The 14,633-nt window shown below is 43.8% G+C and overlaps 1 protein-coding gene across 1 annotated transcript in view; it reads right to left on the reverse strand.

Annotated features, from left to right (window-relative positions):
- The window catches only part of LOC112259673 (serine/threonine-protein kinase OSR1-like), a 26,678-nt gene extending 12,895 nt beyond the window's left edge, over positions 1-13,783 (reverse strand). Inside the window, exons 1-10 of the mRNA XM_042329138.1 lie at positions 13,560-13,783; positions 12,380-12,492; positions 11,454-11,562; positions 9,816-9,957; positions 8,979-9,034; positions 8,535-8,644; positions 8,348-8,449; positions 7,499-7,632; positions 1,359-1,407; positions 1,167-1,232 (exon numbers count right to left, since the gene is read on the reverse strand). Coding sequence (XP_042185072.1) covers positions 1,167-1,232; positions 1,359-1,407; positions 7,499-7,632; positions 8,348-8,449; positions 8,535-8,644; positions 8,979-9,034; positions 9,816-9,957; positions 11,454-11,562; positions 12,380-12,492; positions 13,560-13,629 — 951 coding nt within the window. The 5' untranslated portion in view covers positions 13,630-13,783. The remainder of the gene's footprint in view (positions 1-1,166; positions 1,233-1,358; positions 1,408-7,498; positions 7,633-8,347; positions 8,450-8,534; positions 8,645-8,978; positions 9,035-9,815; positions 9,958-11,453; positions 11,563-12,379; positions 12,493-13,559) is intronic.
- Positions 13,784-14,633: the final 850 nt, after the last annotated feature.

Genomic DNA, 14,633 nt, shown 5'->3' on the forward strand with positions numbered 1-14,633 from the left:
CTAAACAAACACTGTAGTGTGTATGTAGTGTATCAAACACTAGTGACACTATGTAGTGTTTGATAACGTCTATGTAGTGTCTATGTAGTGTATGATAGTGTCTATGTAGTGTTTGATAGCGTGTATGTAGTGTCTATGTAGTGTTTGATAACGTCTATGTAGTGTTTGATAGTGTCTATGTAGTGTTTGATAACGTCTATGTAGTGTCTATGTAGTGTATGATAGTGTCTATGTAGTGTTTGATAGCGTCTATGTAGTGTCTATGTAGTGTTTGACAACGTCTATGTAGTGTTTCATAGCGTCTATGTAGTGTTTGATAGTGTCTATGTAGTGTGTATGTAGTGTATGATAGTGTCTATGTAGTGTTTGATAGCATCTATGTAGTGTCTATGTAGTGTTTGATAGTGTCTATGTAGTGTTTGATAGTGTATCAAACACTACATAGACACTACATAGACGCTATCAAACACTACATAGACACTATCATACACTACATACACACTACATAGACGTTATCAATGTAGTGTTTGATAGCGTCTATGTAGTGTCTATGTAGTTTTTGATAACGTCTATGTAGTGTTTGATAACGTCTATGTAGTGTCTATGTAGTGTGTATGTAGTGTTTGACAGCGCCTATGTAGTGTTTGACAGCGCCTATGTAGTGTTTGACAGCGCCTATGTAGTGTTTGACAGCGCCTATGTAGTGTTTGACAGCACCTATGTAGTGTTTGATAATGTCTATGTAGTGTTTGATAGCATCTATGTAGTGTTTGACAGCGCCTATGTAGTGTTTGACAGCACCTATGTAGTGTTTGATAATGTCTATGTAGTGTTTGATAGCATCTATGTAGTGTTTGACAGCACCTATGTAGTGTTTGATAACGTCTATGTAGTGTGTTATTTCATAGTTTTGATGACAACACTATTATTCTACAATGTAGAAAATAGTAAAAATTAAATAAAAACCCTGGAATGGGTAGGTGTGACTGGTACTGTATGTACAAATTCCTCTATGAATACCACTACCTCCACTAGTGACATAACGGGGGGGGCTGTCCAGGGGGGATGCAAAAATTACACAACGTTAATATAGAACAGCAATAGAGTACAGCAGATCTGAGCGTCATGTGGAGTCCACTATACACATCAAGAAGTTACTGTCGTACCCGTTTGGATCGGTCCCCTATCGATGGACCCTTCTGAAGCAGCTTCTCTTCCAAGTATTCATTATTCTGCGAGACAGAGGCAGACAGATTAAAAAGCACATGGACGACATGGTTTGTATTATTCCCCCCTCTGTTAACAGCATGCATCTTGTAAATGTTCCTGTCCCCTATAGATATATATGTGGGCTTTACCTTTGCTTTCGTGAAGAATTTGTGTTTCAGCAGCTCAGCAGCAGTTGGTCTGAAAGACAACACACAACGTGCTTCACTACTGCAGGACATTAAGAGAGAGAGAGACACACAATGTGCTTTACCACTGCAGGACATTAAGAGAGAGAGAGACACAATGTGCTTCACTACTGCAGGACATTAAGAGAGAGAGACACACAATGTGCTTTACCACTGCAGGACATTAAGAGAGAGAGAGACACAATGTGCTTCACTACTGCAGGACATTAAGAGAGAGAGAGACACAACGTGCTTCACTACTGCAGGACATTAAGAGAGAGAGAGACACAACGTGCTTCACTACTGCAGGACATTAAGAGAGAGAGAGACACAACGTGCTTCACTACTGCAGGACATTAAGAGAGAGAGAGACACAACGTGCACTACTGCAGGACATTAAGAGAGAGAGAGACACAATGTGCTTCACTACTGCAGGACATTAAGAGAGAGAGAGACACAATGTGCTTTACCACTGCAGGACATTAAGAGAGAGAGAGACACAACGTGCTTCACTACTGCAGGACATTAAGAGAGAGAGACACAACGTGCTTCACTACTGCAGGACATTAAGAGAGAGAGAGACACAACGTGCTTCACTACTGCAGGACATTAAGAGAGAGAGAGACACAATGTGCTTTACCACTGCAGGACATTAAGAGAGAGAGAGACACAGCGTGCTTCACTACTGCAGGACATTAAGAGAGAGAGAGACACAACGTGCTTCACTACTGCAGGACATTAAGAGAGAGAGAGACACAATGTGCTTTACCACTGCAGGACATTAAGAGAGAGAGAGACACAGCGTGCTTCACTACTGCAGGACATTAAGAGAGAGAGAGACACAGCGTGCTTTACCACTGCAGGACATTAAACAGCACACAATGTGCTTTAACACTGCAGGACAGGAAAGACATCAGATTAGGTAAGAGAACCCACTCAACTAGAAAATGGGATTGAGAATGGTTGAGACCCAGAATAAGACTGGGTGACTAATAGGAGTATCGGTTTTCTGGTGCACCACACAAAGGACAAATGGTAACTTGGGAGAAATGGTGTCACGATGGAATTAGTTTACTAATAGCAGGAGCCACCAAACCTGTTGTTTACACATTTGATTAGTAGAATCACATTGGTTAGATTAGCTTTGGAGCAAAAGTCTGAACTGGGAAAGCTCTCCAGGAATACCCCCTGTACTATACCCTTCCCAAGTCAGTGGTCCTTTGTGGGCTCAGTTGGTTAGACTTGAGCCAGCAACGTCAGGTTTTGTGGGTTTAATTCCCACTGGGGTTACATACAACAAAAAAAAAATGTATAAACTGACTGTGCAATGTCATGACTTTTCCATTACTTCGAACTAAATTTCCATTACCAACAATTGGCGGCATCTCTACGTACATGTGTGTAATGTGGTATCAACACTGGGAGGCTTCTCTCTGATACCATGTACCATCCATCACACGTTGTTGAGCAAGAGACTTAATAACCCTCACAAAGTCCCAGAGCAGTCATTGAAATGTATTTTTTTTAACCTTTATTTAACCTGGCAAGTCAGTTAAGAAAAAAATTATTATTTTCAATGACGGCCTAGGAACAGTGGGTTAACTGCCTGTTCAGGGGCAGAACGACAGATTTGTACCTTGTCAGTTTGGGGATTTGAACTTGCAACCTTCCGGTTACTAGTCCAAATCAACTAGGCTACCCTGCTGTCCCAAATTAGAATTAGTTCTTAACTGACTTGCCTAGTTAAATAAAGGTTAAAAAAATAAAAAAAATTAAAAGTAGAATACCTGTTAGACAACTGTATAAAACACATGGTCAACCCTCAGTCTAGAGAGATACTGGATGTGCAGGCTTTTGATCAAACCCGGCTCAAACACATCAGAAGACAGTTGATAAAGGTGCAGTTGAGCAGATCATTGCTGGGGACTGGAATACAAGCCTGCACCCATTAGCTCTCCCGGAGGATGGTTGACCACTCTTGATGTAAAACATTTCAACATTACAATCAAATACCTTTTACACCTTTTGAAATAATTGGCTCTTTCAATATATCAAAGATCAAGTGGCTAAGGCGGGCTACAAATATTTTTAATTCAGCTGAAGCAAACCCACACATTTTCTTCAGGAAATATTTATCTTAGCTACCTTGGAAGTGTTTACTTTGCAGGCTGACTAATGTTTATTTATTTAATTATTATTATTATTATTACCAAATCAACTGGCAGTACCGTGTCGACATTCTATCAAATCAACTGGCAGTACCGTGTCGACATTCTATCAAATCAACTGGCAGTACCGTGTCGACATTCTATCAAATCAACTGGCAGTACCGTGTCGACATTCTATCAAATCAACTGGCAGTACCGTGTCGACATTCTATCAAATCAACTGGCAGTACCGTGTCGACATTCTATCAAATCAACTGGCAGTACCGTGTCGACATTCTATCAAATCAACTGGCAGTTCTACCGGCAGTACCGTGTCGACATTTCTATCAAATCAACTGGCAGTACCGTGTCGACATTCTATCAAATCAACTGGCAGTACCGTGTCGTCGACATTCTATCAAATCAACTGGCAGTACCGTGTCGACATTCTATCAAATCAACTGGCAGTACCGTGTCGACATTCTATCAAATCAACTGGCAGTACCGTGTCGACATTCTATCAAATCAACTGGCAGTACCGTGTCGACATTCTATCAAATCAACTGGCAGTACCGTGTCGACATTCTATCAAATCAACTGGCAGTACCGTGTCGACATTCTATCAAATCAACTGGCAGTACCGTGTCGACATTCTATCAAATCAACTGGCAGTACCGTGTCGACATTCTATCAAATCAACTGGCAGTACCGTGTCGACATTCTATCAAATCAACTGGCAGTACCGTGTCGACATTCTATCAAATCAACTGGCAGTACCGTGTCGACATTCTATCAAATCAACTGGCAGTACCGTGTCGACATTCTATCAAATCAACTGGCAGTACCGTGTCGACATTCTATCAAATCAACTGGCAGTACCGTGTCGACATTCTATCAAATCAACTGGCAGTACCGTGTCGACATTCTATCAAATCAACTGGCAGTACCGTGTCGACATTCTATCAAATCAACTGGCAGTACCGTGTTCGGCACATTCTATCAAATCAACTGGCAGTACCGTGTCGACATTCTATCAAATCAACTGGCAGTACCGTGTCGACATTCTATCAAATCAACTGGCAGTACGGTATCGACATTCTATCAAATCAACTGGCAGTACGGTATCGACATTCTATCAAATCAACTGGCAGTACGGTATCGACATTCTATCAAATCAACTGGCTACGGTATCGACATTCTATCAAATCAACTGGCAGTAATCACATTCTATCAAATCAACTGGCAGTACGGTATCGACATTCTATCAAATCAACTGGCAGTACCGTATCGACATTCTACCAAATCAACTGGCAGTACCGTATCTACATTCTATCAAATCAACTGGCAGTACCGTATCTACATTCTATCAAATCAACTGGCAGTACCGTATCTACAAAACAAGTTTAAGCCACATAATCCCAAAGGCTTCATGTAATATTGTTTCCTAAAAAACTTTTTTATTCACAAAGTTCAATTCACCGTAAATGAACCAAATCCCAACTAATACAATGTCGAAGTGAATCATTAGTTCTGTCAAAAATACTTTAAATGAATCACATCAATTGTTTTTAAAAAGTTAAATCAACTTTGTATAGCCCTATTCGCATTTTTTATTTAACCTTTATTTAAACTAGGCAGTTAAGAACAAATTCTTATTGACACTGACGGCCTAGGAACAGTGGGTTAACTGCCTTGTTCAGGGGCAGAACGACAGATTGTCAGCTCGGGGATTCGATCTAGACCCTTTCGGTTACTGGCCCACTAACCACTAGGCTACCCTGCCGCCCCCACGCTCTAACCACTAGGCTACCCTGCCGCCCCCACGCTCTAACCACTAGGCTACCCTGCCGCCCCCACGCTCTAACCACTAGGCTACCCTGCCGCCCCCACGCTCTAACCACTAGGCTACCCTGCCGCCCCCACGCTCTAACCACTAGGCTACCCTGCCGCCCCTACGCTCTAACCACTAGGCTACCCTGCCGCCCCTACGCTCTAACCACTAGGCTACCCTGCCGCCCCTACGCTCTAACCACTAGGCTACCCTGCCGCCCTACGCTCTAACCACTAGGCTACCCTGCCGCCCCTACGCTCTAACCACTAGGCTACCCTGCCGCCCCTACGCTCTAACCACTAGGCTACCCTGCCGCCCCTACGCTCTAACCACTAGGCTACCCTGCCGCCCCTACGCTCTAACCACTAGGCTACCCTGCCGCCCCTACGCTCTAACCACTAGGCTACCCTGCCGCCCCTACGCTCTAACCACTAGGCTACCCTGCCGCCCCTACGCTCTAACCACTAGGCTACCCTGCCGCCCCTACGCTCTAACCACTAGGCTACCCTGCCGCCCCTACGCTCTAACCACTAGGCTACCCTGCCGCCCCTACGCTCTAACCACTAGGCTACCCTGCCGCCCCTACGCTCTAACCACTAGGCTACCCTGCCGCCCCTACGCTCTAACCACTAGGCTACCCTGCCGCCCCTACGCTCTAACCACTAGGCTACCCTGCCGCCCCTACGCTCTAACCACTAGGCTACCCTGCCGCCCCTACGCTCTAACCACTAGGCTACCCTGCCGCCCCTACGCTCTAACCACTAGGCTACCCTGCCGCCCCCACGCTCTAACCACTAGGCTACCCTGCCGCCCCCACGCTCTAACCACTAGGCTACCCTGCCGCCCCCACGCTCTAACCACTAGGCTACCCTGCCGCCCCTACGCTCTAACCACTAGGCTACCCTGCCGCCCCTACGCTCTAACCACTAGGCTACCCTGCCGCCCCGCTAATAATAGCTAACCACAGTTACCTAGGCCCCTATGTTTTGCCTAACCACCATAGTTTATAGGCTAGGCCTATGGCTATCTAGTCAGTCTTCTACCATAGTTTATAGGCTAGGCCTGCCGCCCCTAGTCAGTCTTCTAACCATAGGCTAGGCCTATGGCCCCTAGTCAGTCTTCTCTACCATAGTTTATACCCTGCCCTATGGCCCTACGCTCTAACCACTAGGCTAGGCCTATGGCTATCTAGTCAGTCTTCTCTACCACTTTATAGGCTAGGCCTATGGCTATCTAGTCGTCTTCTAACCACTTTATAGGCTAGGCCCTCTAGTCAGCTTCCTACCATAGTTTATAGGCTAGGCCTATGGCTATCTAGTCAGTCTTCTAACCACTTTATAGGCTACCCCTATGGCTATCTAGTCAGTCTTCTAACCATAGTTTATAGGCTAGGCCTGGCTATCTAGTCAGTCTTCTCTACCATAGTTTATAGGCTAGGCCTATGGCCCCTAGTCAGTCTTCTACCACTTTATAGGCTAGGCCTATGGCCTCCACGCTCTAACCACTTTAGGCTAGGCCTGGCCTCCACGCTCTAACCACTAGTTTATAGGCTAGGCCTCCACGCTATCTAGCTAAACAGTTACCTAGGAGGGTACAAGATATGTTTTGAATTGGTTATCTAGTCAGTCTTCTCTACCATAGTTTATAGGCTAGGCCTATGGCTATCTAGTCAGTCTTCTCTACCATAGTTTATAGGCTAGGCCTATGGCTATCTAGTCAGTCTTCTCTACCATAGTTTATAGGCTAGGCCTACATCACACTAATGTCGGACTGTCTCTCCTTGAGAAACAGACCACTCCTTTAGCATACATGCAGGTGAAGAAGTGTCATTCCAATCCTAGCTATTACGTGGATTATTTTTTTGTTTGAAGGGGGGGGGGGGTTATAAATAAATTACATTAACATAAATTATTAAATACATTTATGACTTTTCCTAAACTTTTTCTAGGATTTGATCATGTTGCCTCCATTTTGCCAGGCATGGAAATCACCATTTAAAAATTAAAAAATTCCAGGATTTTCATGACATAGTACACAGGTACGAACCCCATGTTCTGTAAGTCACTTTGGATAAAAGCGTCTGTTAAATGGGATACATTGTATTGTTGAGTGTTTGGGATAGTCACCTTTTCTCAGGCTCCTTCTGTAGACAGAGTGAGATCATCTTCCTGAAGGACTTGCCATACTTTTTCACCATCTCCTTGTCCTGGATACCCGTCTCCAAGCAGGGAGGGTCATTCTGCAGGGTCAGCATCAGCACCTACAGATATACAGACACACAACATCAGGTTACTATTAGCAACAGTACCCAAACATCCATACACACCAACAGCTTGATGGTAACCAGCCTCAGCACCTACAACACAACATCAGGTTACTACCAGCCTCAGCACCAACAACACAACATCAGGTTACTACCAGCCTCAGCACCAACAACACAACATCAGGTTACTACCAGCCTCAGCACCAACAACACAACATCAGGTTACTACCAGCCTCAGCACCTACAACACAACATCAGGTTACTATCAGCCTCAGCACCTACAACACAACATCAGGTTACTATCAGCCTCAGCACCGACAACACCAGGTTACTACCAGCCTCAGCACCTACAACACAACATCAGGTTACTACCAGCCTCAGCACCTACAACACAACATCAGGTTACTACCAGCCTCAGCACCAACAACACAACATCAGGTTACTACCAGCCTCAGCACCTACAACACAACATCAGGTTACTACCAGCCTCAGCACCTACAACACAACATCAGGTTACTACCAGCCTCAGCACCTACAACACAACATCAGGTTACTACCAGCCTCAGCACCGACAACACAACATCATGTTACTATCAGCCTCAAAACGTACAACGCCTATTTATTTAGTCAGGATAGTCTGCTTAGCAACTGGTTGACAGGAAGTCAGAGGATAAAGATCACACTCCTTCCATCTCTCAAAGTAGAAAATCACCTTCATGGGTGGATATTTGTGATATGGTGCAGCTCCTGTAGCCAGCTCAATGGCTGTGATCCCAAAACTCCAGATATCTGCTTTGTAGTCATAACCTCTGACCTGAGGAGACATGAAGGATAATGGTAAGATATCTTAGAGACACAGAGAGAGACAAAGTGAGAGAAAGAGGATAGCCCCCCCCCACCTGCTCCATGACCTCTGGGGCCATCCAACATGGTGTCCCAACAAACGTCTTCCTGACCTTGGTCCTGGTCATGTCTCCTCCAGCCGCTAAGAAGGCACTCACACCAAAGTCTGGGAGAGACAGACAGACAGGGGGGTGGGTGAAGAGCGGTGAGAGAGAAACTCAGTCCTCGGGACCTCAAGGGGTCCATGTTTTGTTTTTTTGCCCTAACACTACACAGCTAATCGAAGCTTGATGATTATTAGTGGAATCAGCGGTGTAGTGCTAGGGGGGGAACTAAACTAAAACATGCACCTCTTGGGGTCCAGAGGAACGAGTTCGGGGAAACCCCGGCACAAATTTGATAGAATTTGCAGTGGTAAAAGAAACACACACCACTTAATACTTTAACAGCATAAATCTATAAGAAAAAGGCAGTTAAGGTTTTAGGACATGTGACTATACCTGCGATTTGCACTGAGCCATCGTCTCCGAGAAGAATATTTCCGGCCTTTAGATCCCTGTGAATGGAAGAAACCAGACAAACCAGTATTTATCTGGAGTAACCTGTAAATGAAACCAAACTACACGCAAATGCCAGGGAATGACAAGTAGTAGCTTAGTGTATATAAAAGGTTTTTTCTAATAGAGGGCTACTGCTACAAACACAGGCATGTTGGTCACACGACCAAAGAGGACTCATTATCCAGTGTGTATGTGGCTTGTTTTAGCTGTGAACAGTTAGCTCTTTTTAATAGCTCACAATAAGTGCCCTGTAGTTTAGTGCTTACTGTTTCAACAACCCAAGCACCCCCTTTTTACTTATCAGGACTTAACGGTTGTAAATCCGAGCCAAACATGCTGAGCAGCGCATATTAGTGAAGAGGAGTCAATATTCTGTGTGTCTGTGGCTTGTTGTTTAGATGTACAACACTGTAGTGCTTCCTGGGGAGAGAAGCTGTGACATAAAACAAACCTCTTTAACAATGCATAAAGCCCTCTATAAAATATTGATCAATATGGGACAATGTGAAAGCCCATGAAGCCGAACAATGTGCCTTCGCCAGAGTAGATCTTAAAAATAAAAAAAAGGAGTTAGTAGTTTGGTTCATAAATTAATGACAATGAATGAATGAGAGAGTAAAAATAAGGAAGTGTGCCAATTTTTTAATCTGACAACTCCAACATGCACACCTATAATTTGACTGTGGTCAGTGGAAGAAGAAAAAAACAAGTCAAAATCAATACTAAAGTACAAGTTGAATTTAAGTTGAAGGTAAACAAAATAAAATGTGTCCTGACCTGTGGATCTGCCCGTTCTTATGCAGGTACTCCAGTCCTTCTAGAACCTCTTTGAGGATGGTGGCTATGGACGACTCATCCAGAACCCCAGACTTATGTTCCCCACGAGATATGATGTGTTTAATGATGTCCAGTACTGAGCCTGACAGAGTGACAAAAGGACCAGGCTACTATTAGTTAGCTGAAGTATCTCTTGAATAGCTGAAGACCAGGCTACTATTAGTTAGCTGAAGTATCTCTTGAATAGCTGAAGACCAGGCTACTATTAGTTAGCTGAAGTATCTCTTGAATAGCTGAAGACCAGGCTACTATTAGTTAGCTGAAGTATCTCTTGAATAGCTGAAGACCAGGCTACTATTAGTTAGCTGAAGTATCTCTTGAATAGCTGAAGACCAGGCTACTATTAGTTAGCTGAAGTATCTCTTGAATAGCTGAAGACCAGGCTACTATTAGTTAGCTGAAGTATCTCTTGAATAGCTGAAGACCAGGCTACTATTAGTTAGCTGAAGTATCTCTTGAATAGCTGAAGACCAGGCTACTATTAGTTAGCTGAAGTATCTCTTGAATAGCTGAAGACCAGGCTACTATTAGTTAGCTGAAGTATCTCTTGAATAGCTGAAGACCAGGCTACTATTAGTTAGCTGAAGTATCTCTTGAATAGCTGAAGACCAGGCTACTATTAGTTAGCTGAAGTATCTCTTGAATAGCTGAAGACCAGGCTACTATTAGTTAGCTGAAGTATCTCTTGAATAGCTGAAGACCAGGCTACTATTAGTTAGCTGAAGTATCTCTTGAATAGCTGAAGACCAGGCTACTATTAGTTAGCTGAAGTAGATCTTGAATAGCTGAAGACCAGGCTACTATTAGTTAGCTGAAGTAGATCTTGAATAGCTGAAGACCAGGCTACTATTAGTTAGCTGAAGTAGATCTTGAATAGCTGAAGACCAGGCTACTATTAGTTAGTGACATGTTTTAGTTTGGTGCAGCGATGGAGCGGTGTTTGAACTAGGGCTCTGAACTTTATTACTGCTATGTTTTACCTTGGCTTGTAATGAAATGTCTGTGACAGCTTAGAGCCCTATCCCTCGATCTCTTGACATTGTTAATGCATGCCAGGAGGATGGAGAGTACCGCAGCAGGCTGAGAGCCAAGGCCACAGCTGGAGAGAAACTGCTGCTCAGGGCCCTGCTTCCTCCAGACAGGGACCTATAGTGCCTGGTAGTCAGGAAGCTGGGATGGAGATGAACCAAGCTAACCATCCTCCTAGAGAGCTACTAGACGTGCAGGGTTTTGCTTCAGCCCTGTATTAACTGCTGGAGGACTAACAGCTGGGGCTTATAGAGTCTGGTAGGGCTGAAGTGTTTGTTTCGATGTGGGCAGGCGCAGGGGTGGCCAACCAGCTCCTGGAGAGCAGGGTTTTGCTCTAGCCCTGCTCGATGATTTGTTGAATCAGGTGATTACAGTAGGGATGGAGAACAACCAACAACCGCCTCTGTTATAGTAGTGCTAAGCAGACTGCAGCGTTTCCTCTAATCAACGCTTTATGCAAGGCGTGCCGCCACCAAGTAAAGAGCTACATAAGTGGTATTTATGCTCCACTACTTCCTTGCCTGGTACCGTCCCTAAAGCAATACCCACCACCACTGAGGAGTCGCATCACCAGCCACAGCTCGTCCTTCACTACGAAAGACGTATAGTAGGACACAATGTTGGGGTGGTGGCACTGGGACATGGCCTGGATCTCTTTCTGCAAGGAGAGAGAGAGAAAGAAACAGAATGAATGAGCTTCAATGGCTCAGCACATTGTACAGTAAAGAGTTTGAGTCTTGACTCCAACAACGCAGTAACATATTTCTATTCTGGACAGGCCAAGTGGAAATTTCTCCATATTGCTTATGCTTAACCAATCCTAGTCAGATTTACACAAGAGTTTAAGGGGTTGATTTGTTGATTGAATATCAGTCTCTAGAGGAAGGCTTTATCGCCACAGCTGTTCTGCTTGTTCTGAACCTGACTGATCACATGACTGAGCAGGCCCCCCCCAATAGGGAAGACTGAGTGAGGAGTGACCTAGGTTGTCACTACCATAGAAATACTTGGACAAACATATTCAAGTCAATGTGCCATGATGGCTGAAGTCAAATCACTGTGCCTTTTTCCATTCTAGTTATGCTATGTCACTATTGGCATAATCCCCAAGACAAACTTGATTGAGTTGCCAAGAGAGGGCAGAGTAGATCCAGGGGCTACTGGCTGTTATGCAAAAAGGGCTGAAAAATGCTGTGTTGGTGTCTGTCCAGCTGCTGGCCTGAGCTCATCTGATTTACACTGACAGCCTGTGTGTGTGTACGTGCGTTTGTGTACGTGGATGTGTGTGTACGTGGATGTGCATGTGTGTGTGTTCCTGCTGCTGTACTCTCATCTTTCACAGGCCCACATTACAGCTAAGCTATACCAGAGACCATAATAGGCCATGTCAAATGATTAGCTAGTATTGATTAGGCAGTATTGATTGCTATATTGTCAACTCTTGAAATAAATTGTGCTCTCTGTGGTTGGGCTACCAGGAGCTCATCCATGCTGGTCTGACACTTCTCCAGGTTGATGCGTTTAATGGCCACCCTCTCCTTCCTGGGCTCACAGTAGGCCGCCTGCACCACGGCCGTGGCACCACTCCCTGAAGAGGAAACGAAAGGGGAAGAATTACAATGTAACACACATCCAAGAGGGAAGCCAGTGGCACCACTCCCTGAAGATGAAACAAAAGGGGGTAAGAATTACAATGTAGCACACATCCAAGAGGGAAGCCAGTGGCACCACTTGCAGGGACAAACCAAGAGGAAGACAAAATAAGAAGATAAAAAATGTATTAAAAAGTATGAATTTCAGCAAACAAAGAAAGACATGCGTACACATTAAGGGTTTAAGAATGTACTTTTTTTTAAAGTATTGAGACAATGATCTGAAATAGTTGGAGGTTCATTGAAAAACCACTAGTCTGCAGATCATTCCTGGAGGAGTTGAGGTACTTGGCAAGATACCAGAAAACTACAACAAAAATGAACTGTTCTTCTGTATTTACTACAAACAAATATTGCTGGAAGGTTGTTTGACATGTGTCTTTTTGCCATTTGTATCAAAAGTGATGAGCTAGTGAGATACAGAGAGTGTCTTAAAAAAAGGACAACATGTATTAAGTGTGAGGTCTCAAACGTCAACTACTAAACTATATTATGCATACAACGTCAGCTAGCTACGTGTCTTATGCATTGTACAGGAAGAATAACAAACATAACGCGGTCCATATCACAAAAAGAAAAGCCTGAATAATACCAACTCCTTGCTACCACAAAGGTATGAGTGACTCACTAAGCCCCATCATGTCTTCTTTCAGCGAAGGCACCACCCACCTCCATACTTCAACTATGCTGCCCGACTTAGCTAGCTACTGTGGCTAACGACGTTAGCTACTAGGCTAGTGATTCAAGTTAGCATCTGGTGGGGGAAAAAAAGAAGCTAACAAGGTAGCTAATTAGCTAGCTAGCAACCTATGAACGAAAAGAGAAACAGATGCTTAAGTTAGTTATATATAATAGCCTAGTTAGCTGTCAAAAATAAGGTTGGTTAGCTGTAGCTAGGTTTAACGTTAGTTAACCAGCTTTAAGTTAAGGTTAGCTAAATAGCTGTCTTGCGTGAAAGCTAGCTAAGAGGTTAGCACGCTAGCTAACCTAGCGACATACTCACCAATCACCTCGTTGAGTACATAGTCGTCCTTGTTGATGGACCAAGTTTGAGCACTCGAGTCCTCTGCCATGGCTTCGTTGGAGGTTTACGGTGTTATAAGGAATGTGGTGGGGGTTTGGTTTTCTTGAAATATAACGAGATAATTACTCCATTCGGCTCGTGATGTTAGCTACCTCGCCCTGACAGTTCCTGCTGCTGCTACTACTGTCAACACAACTTTGACACTTGCGAGGCTCCTCACGTCCTTGCGTAGCCAACATTGGAATGAAAAAGCCGCCATCTTGAGTGTGGCACTTAAACAATACCTATGTATTTATTTGTATTTAACATTTATTTAACTAGGCAAGTCAGTTAAGAACAAATCAAATTCTTATTTACAATGACGGCCTACCAAAAGGCAAAATACCTCATGTGGGGACGGGAGCTGGGATAAAAAAAAAAATTAAAAATTAAAAAAAATTGAATATAGGCTAAAACACACATTACAACAACAGAGACTCCTCATAAAGAGAGACCTAACACAACAACATATCATGGCAGCAACACATGACAACACAATATGGTAGCAGCACAACACGGTACAAACATGATTGGCCATAGACAACAGCACAAAGGGCAAGAGAGAGGTAGAGACAACAATACATCATGCAAAGCAGCCACCACTGTCAGTAAGAGTGTCCATGATTGAGTCTTTGAATGAAGAGATGGAGATAATTACTGTCCAGTTTGAGTGGTTTTTTGCAGCTTGTGTAGACAACAAAAAATAAGGAAGAGCAGATCAGAAATCAGTTCAATGTAATTGAATAATCCATATAATCTAACCACTTCTGGGAAAATTAGAACACACTAAACAAACAACAAAATGAGTAAAATATCCAAAGCAGAGATAATCTACTTCTACAATCTTTTGGGCTCTATAACAAAGAACAAACACCAAAAACATATACATGATCAATTACAAATATTAGAATCAGCTATCAGCTATCACCTCCACTCCGCTAATCCTGCTTGGCATCTGTCCGTAAGGCGCTACAGTGGGTAGTGTGTACAGCCCAGTACATCACTGGGGCCAAG

Source organism: Oncorhynchus tshawytscha, linkage group LG10, assembly GCF_018296145.1.
Source record: "Oncorhynchus tshawytscha isolate Ot180627B linkage group LG10, Otsh_v2.0, whole genome shotgun sequence".
Classification (NCBI taxonomy): Eukaryota; Metazoa; Chordata; class Actinopteri; order Salmoniformes; family Salmonidae; genus Oncorhynchus; species Oncorhynchus tshawytscha.